The sequence below is a fragment of the Gobius niger genome (assembly GCF_951799975.1).
Source record: "Gobius niger genome assembly, chromosome: 5".
Classification (NCBI taxonomy): domain Eukaryota; kingdom Metazoa; phylum Chordata; class Actinopteri; order Gobiiformes; family Gobiidae; genus Gobius; species Gobius niger.
Genome location: NC_136856.1, coordinates 10,805,406 through 10,818,890, shown reverse-complemented (window position 1 = coordinate 10,818,890; position 13,485 = coordinate 10,805,406). Strand labels below are relative to the sequence as shown.

The following is a 13,485-nucleotide window of genomic DNA, read 5'->3' as shown; positions in this document are numbered from 1 at the left end:
CTAAATCTCGACTAAAATTAAGTTACTTTTCAGTCAAAAGACTAAGACTAAAACTAAAATAAAATATGTTGTCAAAATTAACACTGGACTATGGATACTGGGACTAAACTCTTGACTGTACCAGTTATAAAATGTTGGAAAATTCAGTGACTGAAGTGTTATTAAATCAACCTGAACAACCTTGACATTTGTCCAACTGGACATAGAGTACCCCACCAGTCAGCTTTGCACCATTATTTGCAACAAAGTTATTAAATAAAACTCCAGAACTGTGGGGCTGTCCTACTTTAGACTGTTTTAAAAACAAATTATTGGACACTGAGCAGAGGCAAATTTTTGATACAATGTTTTAAAAATTCAAGAACCCAGCCTTCAATGCCTTGGAACACAACGTCTTTACTTTAAAGAACCTAATTAAAGTGACGGATTTTCATATTTATCTCTTATGACAAGCAGATAAGATAATACATTTGCACCATGTGATGTTATGAGGCTCATAAAAAAAAAATAAGCAGAAAAGTATTCTGTCTTCCCATGCTCTTGGTTAATGCCCATAACAGATCCTTCGTGTGTTATTTATGACTATAATCAAATTAAAAAATAAATATTACCCATATATGAGAAGCAGTAAACAAAGAGACAAGCATCCTGTGACTTGAATTTACATAATCAAGAATTCTCAGTAGAAGTGCAACATCCTATCAGTAGGAACATTTTAATAATTCAGAGTTCACAAATTCATGGCTGGACGAAGTTCAGAGACAAACATTTGCTCAAATAAATGGAGAATGTTGCATGATTCGTCAGAAAGTCTTAAATGGCCAAGTGTTTCTCATAGGTTAACATGTTCACACGAAAATTAAGGGGTTTCTCTATGGAATACCATATTAATAACTAGCAGCAACAATAGGGTTTTGGAGTTAGGATTAGCAATTACGTAGCTATATCCAAATATCAAAGCATACTGAGAGGAGATTTTACAGACTATATGCCAGTGTGATACAGTATTTGAAAGCCAGGATCTTCGAGTTTCTAAAACTATGTGTAAGATCTGTGTGGATGAAACACAACTTGCATCACATTTTGCCGTTCCTATCCCAAACAATTAAAAATAGACACATATACTCCACCTCTATCTATCTGTGCCCCATAGCTCTACATGTATGAACTTCTCAAGCTCTGCTCAAGCACGCGGAAGCTGGCCTGACTTTCATAAAGCTATTTTTGCTCATCCCTGATATCTTTATATGGACTGTTTTACTGTTTAGTGGAAAATATCACTCATGTCCTGCAAGCTTAACCTTGTAGCAGGCCAGAAATGGGAGCTAGCTGGTATCATCTCGCAATCATCCGAGTAAACAGCTATTTATGTAAGTCATGCTACAGGCTATTTTGGATGCATAGGGTGCTGTGTTTTTTTTTTTTTTTTTTGTACTCCAGCTCAGTACTGTTTGTTGTTGGAGAAAGAAAGAAAGAAATGAAAGAAAGGAGGGGAGAAAAAAAAAAAGCAAAACATTCGTAAGCAGACGTAAGGGAAAAAATGGGACAAATTCTCCGCGGCTCCTGATTGGCTGAAACATGTGGACTCAGATGACGCAGGAGTTCCGGGTCGCTCGCACCAGCGTAGGTTACTGTCGGTCATTTCTCAACACTACCGCCGCCGCCGCTGGGGCACATTAGGCACACTGACCGGGTTTTCTCTATCCACCGAAGCCGAGCCAAGGTAGGGAAGCTGTATGCGTGCCAACGAGGGCCGGGTATCACTCTCCGTAAGCTCATTATTACCGTGATCCGTTTAATTTGTAGCAACCGCATCCTTTGGCAGATGAGGACAAGTTGCCGCTCAGTGATGCTACCAACGGCGCGCGTGTATGTGTGTGGTGGCTATTGTATCCGCCATTCATTGTTAGAAACCCGCCGTTTTAGTCCTTTTATAGACGACTGAAGCTCGACTGTATTAATCAAATGTGCGTATATGTCATTAATAATTCGCATTGGTGGTTGTTTATGATCTTATCGCTATTACGCTAAGAGAGTTCATCAGGACCACGTCGTATTTCGCATCCAAACTTACGTCAAAAGCAACAAATGTATTCACGAATGTACTATTTTGAGTATTATTCTTGAGTCTCTTTGTTAATATTCAGAAATCTAGTTACAAATAGCAAGACATTGACAGGTGACGCAGCTGAGTGTGATTCACAGTGATGAATCATTTCACCAGTAGGTACTTTTCTTGCACATGTTGCTTAAACTGGGTCAGGACATAAATTCAGAGGAACAAACGGGACTATAAGTCATAATTTTTTGCGACACTAAAGTGCATCCCACGTGCGTCACTTGATTAGCCCTTAAACAAATCCCTCTGTGTACCTTTGTTGATTCACACTGGTTTTTTATCACAAGGCTGTAATTAGGTATAGGCGGTGGAAAATCAGAAACAGAGCAGCATTTGATTCAATCAGCATTTATTCCGTGTAGATTCGTTGTGCTGCCTGCGATGCTATTAGAGGGCACAGAGCTTGCCCTGGAGTGGCCTTTTAACTGGCCACACTGTGGTGTGAGCTTCAAGACTATTGTCATTGGTCGACAGAAGCGAGATCCTCTTCACTCGCTCGGCTTTGGTCATTGGTGGATGGAAAGTCTCCCCATCGGACTTGGTACTGACTTTGCATTATCCATCCCTGGGGCCCCATTGGCTGGTCAGGTGTTTCTTAAGCCAGGAGTTTGCATCAGTACAACAAACAACCTTAAGAACAGACATAATATAGAAGAGGGATTGGAAGGACATTGCTTCAAAAATGATACTGGCATAAAGGCAGAACTGAGCTGTTTTTGTGGAAAGCATTTTGCCAACTAAAGTTCCTCTTCTTCACGTGACGGCTTTAGCTGAAAACATAGTCTGCGCCTTGCCTTTACCGTGTTTTTTTCTCCTTTCTGTGTGATTTTAGGTGCCATCAGGGGGGCTGTGGTTCATCTCAGCGGATTCCAAAGTTGACAACTCGAGGGGTGTTTCCTGTTAGTCATAAAGTTTCCCAATTTGCACACTCCATACAAACCGTTCAAATACCTTCAAGCCAGACACATCGACCCGCTTCAGGCTTTTGAGCACTCCTCCCCTGTCGTTAAAATCATGGGTCTCCGCCCAGACTCGAGCGTACAATACTTGCTCTTGCTGCCTGTCTACCTTGTTGTATGGCTCTGGTCGCTGGTCTCCTTCCTGCCTTGGTACTACATCACCGGTGCGGGACAGAAAAAGATGCAGTCCAGTCGCATCAAAGCCAAATCCACAACGGGACAAACGGAGGGGCCCTACCGGTGTGTGGACCACTTTGACTCCCTGGCAAATGAAGACTTCCCGGGCAAAGACACGCTGGATAAGCTTTTTTACTCCGCTGTGCAAAGATTTGGACCAGGTTGCTGTCTCGGTACCAGAGATGTGCTCAGTGAAGAGAATGAGGTTCAGCCCACTGGCAAAGTATTTAAAAAGGTAAGGAAGCATTTCTATCTTAATGCTGTATGACTACTCACGTAAGAAGTGGATATATTTGTAAAGTAAGGCTCAAAATCAACATTGCAGACAAAGTTAACCGTATTTTTTTACTGGGACTTCCCTAAAAGCTATTTGAGCCCCTGAAATATTTATAACATAAACTATAATTGGGGTAAGTCTATCCTGTTTTAGTACTTTGGGCAACAAGCGAGCATTTTGGCATCAAAGTCAACGCATTAGAAGTAAGAAAAATAGGCCATAGTTTTGAATGGGTTTGAAATAGGCTAATAAGCTTTGGATTTCGGCAATTTTTTTTTATTGCCAAGTACTGCAATCATACAGTTTAATGAGATATGCAATTGAAACAGGTTTGTATCACTGTGCCCATTATAGATCACCAGGCGCATTATCATACCACACATTCCATAATCAGAACCTGTATATTGAGGTCTCATCTACAGTATTGGCAGATTCCTCTCTGTGTGGATACTTTGCATACTGCCTGCATAGATTTCCTCTAAAAATAAGCACAATAGGGTCCACACTGGGGCTGGGATGAATGAGTCTGTTTGTGAGTGCAAATGTGGGTAACTGGATGGAAATTACGACAGCCCTTGGCTACAATCTGCTGTGGTGTGTTAACCTGCTGGAGTCTTGCGTGTGTTCATTAGCACGCACTGTCCCGACAAAATGAACAACCGAAGACTAACACTGCGTACCATTAAATGTTTTTTGATACTGGTACATTAACGATGCTTGGTTTTCGCTAACAATATCTGAACGATACTTTTTTTGATACCTATATTAAATTATTTGTCATATACAATCATAAAACAGATTGATAATGATAATGTAGTCCTTTTCCTTCCATTTCATTTCTTTTGCATTTGTATCATTTGTTTGAGGTGAAACAAGAAACTTCTTTTCAATGCAAATGGGCAGAAAAAAAAACACTTTCCAAGTTTTTCTTATTTTTTCCTCCAATTTTTAACCAAACTTGTCACGTTTTGTTTGCCCAAATTTTCCGTTTTTCTTTTTTTTTTTCTCCTAAATTTCCCCCGTTTTTTAACAGGCATTTTTCCACTTTTCCCCCTTTTTTTCCAAATATTTTTTTGTGTTTCACTTTTTTCTATTTCTTTTGGTATCTGCTTTCAATACTTTTATTTTTTCTACACCAGTAGTACCTAAACCTTTTTTTCAAAACCATACTAATATTGTTTAATGGCACCCAGCCCTACCGAGCACCATAGCAGTGGACTAAACCAAACCATTCATATTGCGATTGATATTGGAATGATGAGTCCCGTCATGGTTCATAAGTGCTTACATTTTTCTTTTCCTCACAGTTGATTCTTGGCGAATATAAATGGCTTTCCTACAATGAAGTGGACACCATCATGAGTGAGTTCGGCAGTGGATTGGCAGCTATTGGACAGCAGCCCAAAAGCTGCATCGCAATCTTTTGTGAAACCCGCGCTGAGTGGATGATCACCGCCCAATCCTGCTTCAGGCGCAACTTTCCCCGTAAGTGTGATATGTACACGGTAATAACTGCATCACAAGTTTGAAGTGTATATAATGCGGTATTTATGATTGAAACATACTGCTCTGAGCAAGAACCTGTCTGACTTCTAACGTAAACACTTCCTGGAGGCCTTAAGTAGAAGTAAACAACACCAAACAACCTCTGGGTCAATTGATTCCAAGATGATGGATGATTTTATTTCTTTAGTGTTATCTCTAGATTCAGAACCCTTTCTTTGAAGCTCCTTGTTTTCGAAGTTTCCTTTAGTAAATGATGTTTTAGGAAGTGAAGCTTGTACTTTTGCCCAATTTTTCCTTAAAATGTGTCTGAATCAATCAACTCCTGGTTTTACTCTGCAACACATTTCTTTTACTTCTATCTCTAGACACTTGCATGGTGTAATGCCTGTTTTCTTTTTTAGTGGTGACGTTCTACGCCACTTTGGGAGAAGATGCAATTGCCTTCGGGCTGAATGAGACCGGTGTTACTCATCTCGTCACCAGCACAGAGCTGCTGGAGACTAAACTCAAAGTAAGCACATCAAAACACTGATAGTGCGTGCGTGGAACAAAGACTTTGTTTGGACAGATAAGCGCCATCTATTAGCTATTTTGAAAATTATCAGACACGCTATCTTTGCATACACAGCGTTACATTGTGTATCCTCTTGCTGAACATGCAAAACATTGGCCTACTCGGTGCTAAAAACTAGTATTATTTTACTATTGAGTGACAGAAACCAAATAAAATGCAAATTAGGAAAAAAAATACTCTTCTCTTATATTATACTCTCTTACTATAACATTTTCGGGGTTTGTATCATCTTTTAAGAACAGCAATGCTCGGAGATCTGCATATAGAGGTGTTGGCTTACTATTATTATTACTAGAAGCATACATTGTCTAATTGTTAAGAGAATGTTCAATTTTATAAAGTTCTGATATAATGATTTCTAAGAGGTGATCATCTTTTTGGCAAAACTTGCAGCAAATCAATCCAGGATGCGTATAATTGTTTGCAGTATCCCAGTATCATGTGATGACGGATGATTATGGTGTACTATTCCTAATTGGTTCATTTCCTGTCTCAGAATGTGCTTCCGCATATCCCTAAACTGAAGCATGTGATTTACGTCGACCAAAAGAAAGTCAGCACAGACGGGTACCCAGCAGGACTCTCCATTCACAGCATGGAGTCTGTGCGAGAACTGGGAGCGTTGCCTGAAAACTGTACGTATCGTCCTGTTTACATGATTTTCCTTTAGGGTTTGGATTTGCTAAAAATAAAAACTGTAATGCTATTTTAAAACACTGGCCGTCTGTGCCCTCTCAAGTATTAAACTGCTCATGATGATGAGTTTAGGAGTTATTCATTATTTAGTCATGCACGATGAAGGTGAAGATTTGGGATGTTCTGATTTGCCTTCACAGTGGAAAGGCCCATCGTGAAGCCGGAGCCCTCAGACCTGGCTGTGGTGATGTACACGAGTGGCTCCACGGGGCGTCCTAAAGGAGTCATGATCATCCACAGCAACCTGATCGCGGGGATGACTGGGCAGTGCGAGCGCATCCCTGGGCTTGGGTGAGTACAGAATCAGGCACCCTAATGTTACACTTCATGACTTTACACCGGTCTCCTCCTGTTTTCTTAAATCCTATTTACGGCATTTAAGCTTAGATTTATGTGAATATTATTTTATTATGCCCTGTTTTTTTGGTATTCCTAGATTGTATTATATATTATATGTGAAGCACTTTGGGCAGCTGTGGTTGTTGACCTTGACATTGACCTTGAATAACCCCTTACATATCAACAAATGCATTAAATTGCAAAAAAAAGCATCAATCCCAGGCACTCTTAACAAATATGAACAGCTCGAGGTAGTACTTCAAAGGCCTTTATTTAAAAGGCCAAGCCAACATGTTTTGACCGCAGGGTTTAAGGTAAAATGGTGTTCGGGTGTGGCCCATAAATGTTCACGCAACCACACCCCAATCAGTGCCCACATAATACAGGTGTGTGAGGAGCAACAGCAGAAAGAAAAAAAAGACAACAAAAAACAGATACCACCACAGTAGTCCTTACCATCTGTCCTCTGCCCGATCTCGTCAGATCTTGGGAGCTAAGCATTGGATGGGAGACTGTTTGGGAACATCAGAAAGCCTGGGTGGATGTAGTGAGTGAGTGGTTGGTGGTGGTCAGAAAGGTCGATAGCGCAGACTGGTTGCTTCGCTTCAGTCTTTCTACCCCAGGGCAGCTGTGGCTACAATAGTAGTAGTCTGAATGAATAATGCACAAAAGCCTAATGCATTAAAATTCTTATTACTAGAGGCCGATATATCGGCCGGCCGATATATGGGGATTTTACAATAACGGCTATTGGCCTATCCGGCGCCGAAAAAAGCCAAAAACAGTAGAGACTTCCCGTTTTTTTTGTATTGGTAAGAGCAAAGTCAAGGTTTTAAAGCGAGTCCTCTCACAACTCCCTAGGCCACAGGGGAGGTGAGAAACATCGCAATGAAAATTGGTTAGCTTCAAGTTTGTTAAACACAAGTTTCACTAAACCTCCGTCAATATGACATTTTGAAGTGCAGAATCTGCTGAATTCAATCGCTGAGTTAGTTTTGACCTTCACTATTGTATTTATGTGTTGTATTTTTTAAATGCCGAGGATAGCAACAATATGCTAATGCTAATGACAACTAATCAAAGCTGGCACAGAAACTATGATTGGATCACCTAAAGTAATAAAATTAAATCGGCCGCTGCAAAGGTCCTATCATCGTGACTTCTATGAAACATGAACTGAAAAGTGAAAATGCTGAAGTGAAAATGGTTAGTCTGGGCTCAAAGCTGTATCCTGTTTTGTGTGGCAGGCCTAAGGACACCTACATCGCCTACCTGCCCCTGGCACATGTCCTGGAGATGACGGCAGAGATCTCCTGTGTCTCTTATGGCTGTCGCATCGGATACTCCTCCCCTCAGACTCTGTCCGACCAGGTACAAAAATGCTTCCTCTGTAAATTCACCTTAACCCATCTTTATTCTAAAAAAAAACCCTACTCTGAACGTGTAACCTCTAATAAATAAAGATGGGTTGTGCTAATACCAAGGTAGACCCCTCCCTTCTAGTAACAACCCAGTTAAAATGACTAATTGAACCTTTTTCTATGATGGAAAACCCGTCTGTGTCTGAGAGCTTACACAAAGATGCAGCCTCTTGTTGAACTAAAACGCACATTACACACCCCATTTGTATACAATACATTCTTAAATTGGTGCCATCAACATTCCTCTTCTTGTTTCAGTCGACAAAGATCAAGAAAGGAAGCAAAGGCGACAGCAGCGTGCTCCGGCCCACCCTCATGGCAGCCGTGCCCGTAAGTGCCCCGTCAAATCTATTCTAATCCTCATTGTACTTTTAATTGAATCATTCATAGTTGATTGGGTCTCTACGCTCCAGGGAAATTAAACCCCTTTTTTTCCCTCTTTCTCTCTGAAAGGAAATAATGGATCGCATCAACAAAAACGTCATGAGCAAAGTGCAGGAAATGAGCTACGTGCAGAAGACACTGTTCACGCTCGGATACAAGTACAAGCTGGAGCAGATCAAAAGAGGATATGACGCACCTCTTTGCAATGCGTAAGTCACTACGTTTTTCTGGGGGAATAACAATGGATCCAACTTACAAAAGCCAAATTCACAGCATGTCACTTTTGCATGTATTAATTTCATTATTTCTCCGTTGTAGCCTGTTGTTCCGTAAAGTGAAGAAGCTGCTGGGGGGACAGGTGCGGATGATGCTTTCGGGAGGCGCTCCTCTGTCTCCTGCCACTCAGAGGTTCATGAACGTGTGCTTCTGCTGCCCTGTGGGCCAGGGGTACGGGCTCACCGAGACCTGTGGGGCGGGCACCATCACAGAAGGTAAACGATAGTGCACAATCCAGTGAAAATACTGAAGTTGACATGCTGAAATAGAAGTTAAATTTAAAAAAATTCATAAATCAGCATGACAAATTTCTGCTTCCTTGCTACAACTACTACTATTACTTCTCGTGGCATTATTTCTAGCATTAGTGCATTTTACGAAAGCTAACAATCCCACGACACCTTGTATAAATATATTATTACAATCTAAAGCCATACCTAACATTAACTACAACCTTTTGTGACATTTTGTCCACAAAATTGTATATAATATTATTTACTTAAAGGAATGGGCCACCATTTTTCCATACAGAGATTTGTTCTTACCTGAGCTTAGACAAGTTTATACGTGCCTGTCTGGTCTTTGTGCACACCTGTGGAAGAGCTCCCGTTTGGAGCTATAGGAATATGCTGGGAGCGGCCAAATGCTAACATTTGGTCGTTTTGCGTGACTGAGGGCACGCACAAAGACCTGATGGGTACATATCAACTCATCTAAACTCAGGTAAGAACATATCTCGATATGGAAAAACGGTGGCCTGTTCCTTTAATATCATGGTCGTGATTGACCTCTTAACTCCCACCTGAACTGAGCACATTTTCTCCAATTTGGCATTACTCAAATTGAAAAATGGTGACAAAAACGAGGATAAAAAAAACAAAAGAGCGATGAAAAAGTGACAAAAATGTGACCAAAACGAGGGAACGCAACAAAAGAGAGACAAAAACATGATAAAAAGCAGCAGAAGAGCCACAAAAATGTGACAAAAAAGCAATGAAAAAAACATGTCAAAGTGACGACAAGACCAACAACGACAATGTGTGGAAGAAGATCCATTGAGATGAGTTTTGTTGGTCTTAGCTTTCAAATGAGGTGCTACCCTGGCCTATGGGCTGTAAGGTGAGGAACAAGAGGTTAAACAAAAGTGACATCTCTGTTGGTTATAGTGGTATGCTTGGTTAAACTTTCATTTGATAAAGTGTTTGTAATACCATTGTCACGCTGTGCTAATAATATCTTCCTGTTCTTCCAGTTGCTGACATCAGTACTGGTCGTGTTGGAGCTCCGCTCATTTGCTGCGAGATCCGCCTCCGAGACTGGGCAGAAGGTGTGACGCTTAAACCCTGTTGGCACACGCTGAACTCAGGAATGTTTGAATTACAGGTTGAATCTAACACTGCTCCCTCCTTTTTTCTCTCCCAACTATAGGAGGCTACACTAAGAATGACAAGCCAAACCCAAGGGGAGAAGTTCTAATCGGGGGTCCCAACGTAACTCAAGGTTATTTCCGCCATGAAAACAATGACGGCGACTTCTTTGTGGACGAGAAAGGACAGAGATGGTTCTGCACTGGGGACATTGGGGTGGTTCATTCCGATGGCTGTCTGCAAATAGTAGGTGTGTATTGAACCACCATTTCAAAGTGTTAATTAGAAATCTGTCCAACTATGGCCTTTTCCAAGTAAAGCAAGTGAGAAAGGAGGTAGGAAGGAAAACCACTTAACTTTGAACCGGATCATTAATGTTTGTCACAAGGTCCATGAAAAATCCCCATGTTAATAATATAATTGCCGAGCATAATTCAAAGGCCCATTTGTTAGAGGCTAGATGCAAGTTGGCCATTTTATAATCACTACTGCCACCTCAGGTCATACGTGTAACTGCACCTTCTATATTATGCTCGTGGATGTCTGCAAATCGGACCCAAAGTAACAACGTTTTGAGTGCAGGACTTCAAAGGCAGTTGTGGTGAATAGGTCTGGGCTCATTCTACACCTTAGGACAGTGGTTCTCAATCTTTTGGAGCCGCGACCCCCATTATAACAGGTAAAGGGGTTTGTGACCCCCCATCCGGGTCACACCGTGAGAAATAGGAACATTAGCCTACATACTTCTTAAAAAACAAAGAAAAAGAACAAATGGCTGAAATAAAATTCATGAAACTACGAACAAATAATGGCACTCTGGTACAATAGCAAACACATGCTACAATAAAACATTAGATTATATGCTAATGAAAATATGTATATTTTATCTAAATGATCTGGCGACCCCCCCAAATTTATCTCGCGACCCCTTTGAGAGTCCCGACCCCAGGTTGAGAACCACTGCCTTAGGACATGGCTGGAACATGTAGGGGGAGGAAAATACATAATTGTAACATTTTTAAACTCTGTATAGTCCCTTTAAGACTAGACAACTGCTCCAACACTAGCGAATTGGCCAGATAATGTTACACTTGATTTGTTAATAGAGCATATGATCTCACTTGCTTTACCACAATGTTTTACTGAGTACCATTTTGCTCTGGATCACTAAAGTCGCACTGACATGCTGGTTTCCATTCTAGATCGTAAAAAGGACTTGGTGAAGCTCCAGGCTGGGGAGTACGTTTCCCTGGGGAAAGTAGAGTCTGCTCTCAAGAACTGTCCTCTCGTAGACAACATCTGTGCTTACGCGAATAGGTGAGAGGAATTTCAAAACACTAATTATATTTTAAAGATGATGGCACACCCTCAAACAATTAGAACTGGTTACACTGTATAGCACACACACCTTTTAAACATGAATAACCGGCTAATAATTGTAACCAAACGTCTAATGTTACTTTTCTTGTCCCTGACAGTGAGCAGAACTATGTAATAAGCTTTGTGGTGCCAAATCAGAAAAAGCTGACAGAGTTGGCCAAAAAGAGGGGCTTAATGGGCTCTTGGGAGGAGATCTGCACACATCCTGAAATGGAGAGCGAGGTTCTGAAGGAGCTCAAGGAGGTCGCTGTTAACAGTAAGACATTTTTTTCCACATCATTTGATTCACCAACTTTAATACTTCTTAATATGTAGTAAAGGAGGGTCAACACCTAGTGATGGGCGAGTGAAGCCTTCTAACACTTTGAGGCTTTCCTAGCAAAAAAGTGTAATAGCTTCGAAGTCTCTGAGTGGTTTCATTCTGTTTCAACACTGACCTCTTGTGGACCAACTTTATTATTGTGACTTCTCATAAAGACGACCGAAGCACCAACACAGTCATGTGGAAGAGAAGTTTCAAACAGACGTGTGGCAGTTTTATTATCTGCAGCCTGATATTGATGTTTGAATGATCAAATCAATCATTTGTAATGTGGTCTGTGCTTCACGGGGCTCTGCTGCTCAAAGGCAGGACATCAATGCATGATCTTTTTACTACATTTAGTCAGAGCTCATTTTGGCACTATTTGCTGTAGATAGCGCTCCTTACGTTTCTGTATGTATATTTTATTTTTGATTGTCTTTAGCAGGTACTTAATCTCTGATGTGTGTTAATATTTCTCAAAATCATCTTAAGGGCCAAAATTCTTTTCTTTTCTTTCCAGTTAAACTGCAGAGGTTCGAAATCCCGGTCAAGGTCCACTTAAGTCCGGATCCATGGACCCCGGAAACCGGTTTGGTCACAGATGCGTTTAAACTGAAGAGGAAAGAACTCAAGAACCACTATCTTCACCACATCGAGCGAATGTACGGCGGCAAATGAATCCGTGCACTTCTCCAGGACAACCTTGACCACTGTAAAATACAAAAACCTGTGGGATGAAATTAAATGCTGTTGGTGTACTGTACATAAACTCATTGGACTGAGCAGAAATGAACTTGGGATGTTGTAAGCTGCTCCTTTTGAAAACGGGCTGCACAGTGTATTGCAAACAATCGCAGTAACTATGTAATTTGCACTATTTCCTCAACAGGCACATCCAATCTTTTAATCCTTTGATTTGTTTATTCGTAGCCAATGAAAACCTGACTCGAGTTGTGCGTTTACTCTGCTGGTAACACTGTAGACTCGAAGCCTGAATATGCAGCATTGCTTTGGAATAAATTAAATGATTGGTGGTTCCAGGCCTTGGGAGTATTTGCAAAAAACGAAAGTTAGGCAAATGTTGTGATATATTGTGCAGCCCTAATTTGTACTGCGTTGTATTCTGTGAGTAGGAAGTATATTAATGGCTTTGAATGTTGAGATATCGTGAATATCTTTTTGAAGAGGGATATATTAAGACCATTTCAGCACTAGACTGCCATACTGCCACTCTTTTGAACTAGGTTTGAAGGTCAATAGAAGCACCCTAGCACACCCTTATGTAGATCAAGATTAATATTGGTCCTCCTTTTGTAGCTTTGGTGTTACTTCAATTGAATAGTTACAAAAAATGTAGTTCATGTCAAAGAACACGTGCAACGCTTTTTGTAAGGTTTTTCAATGTTACTGTGCCTTCCATCTGCTGTGCTTTGTGTAGTAAAGCAGAAATAAGTGGCATATTGAGGAAAATTGTTTACATGTTTCAAAATGGCGTAAATGCCTCACTGACCAGAGGTTGTTTGAAAAATATCTATTTATTGTTGCAATTGGCATCTTTTGTAAAGGAAAAAAATAACCTCTTGCTTGTACATTGGCCATTTATATTTATTGAGTGACATCCAACTGTGTATGACTCAGGAAAGTTAGGCAAATGTATTAATATATGAAGTAAGTTGTGTGTACTTGCAAAACAATTCCAAAACTTA

At 40.7% G+C, this 13,485-nt stretch overlaps 1 protein-coding gene across 1 annotated transcript; it reads left to right on the top strand.

The window, feature by feature from the left end:
- Nucleotides 1–1,609: 1,609 nt before the first annotated feature.
- Nucleotides 1,610–13,388, top strand: acsl4a (acyl-CoA synthetase long chain family member 4a). The gene is made up of 15 exons (XM_079556206.1): nt 1,610–1,723; nt 2,952–3,490; nt 4,840–5,017; nt 5,440–5,549; nt 6,109–6,247; nt 6,449–6,599; nt 7,895–8,018; nt 8,327–8,398; nt 8,522–8,661; nt 8,771–8,943; nt 9,981–10,055; nt 10,157–10,345; nt 11,298–11,412; nt 11,574–11,731; nt 12,300–13,388. The coding sequence occupies exons 2-15, from the start codon at nt 3,134–3,136 to the stop codon at nt 12,455–12,457; spliced, it is 2,139 nt and encodes a 712-aa protein (XP_079412332.1). The 5' UTR covers nt 1,610–1,723; nt 2,952–3,133; the 3' UTR covers nt 12,458–13,388.
- The last annotated feature ends 97 nt before the right edge of the window (nt 13,389–13,485 follow it).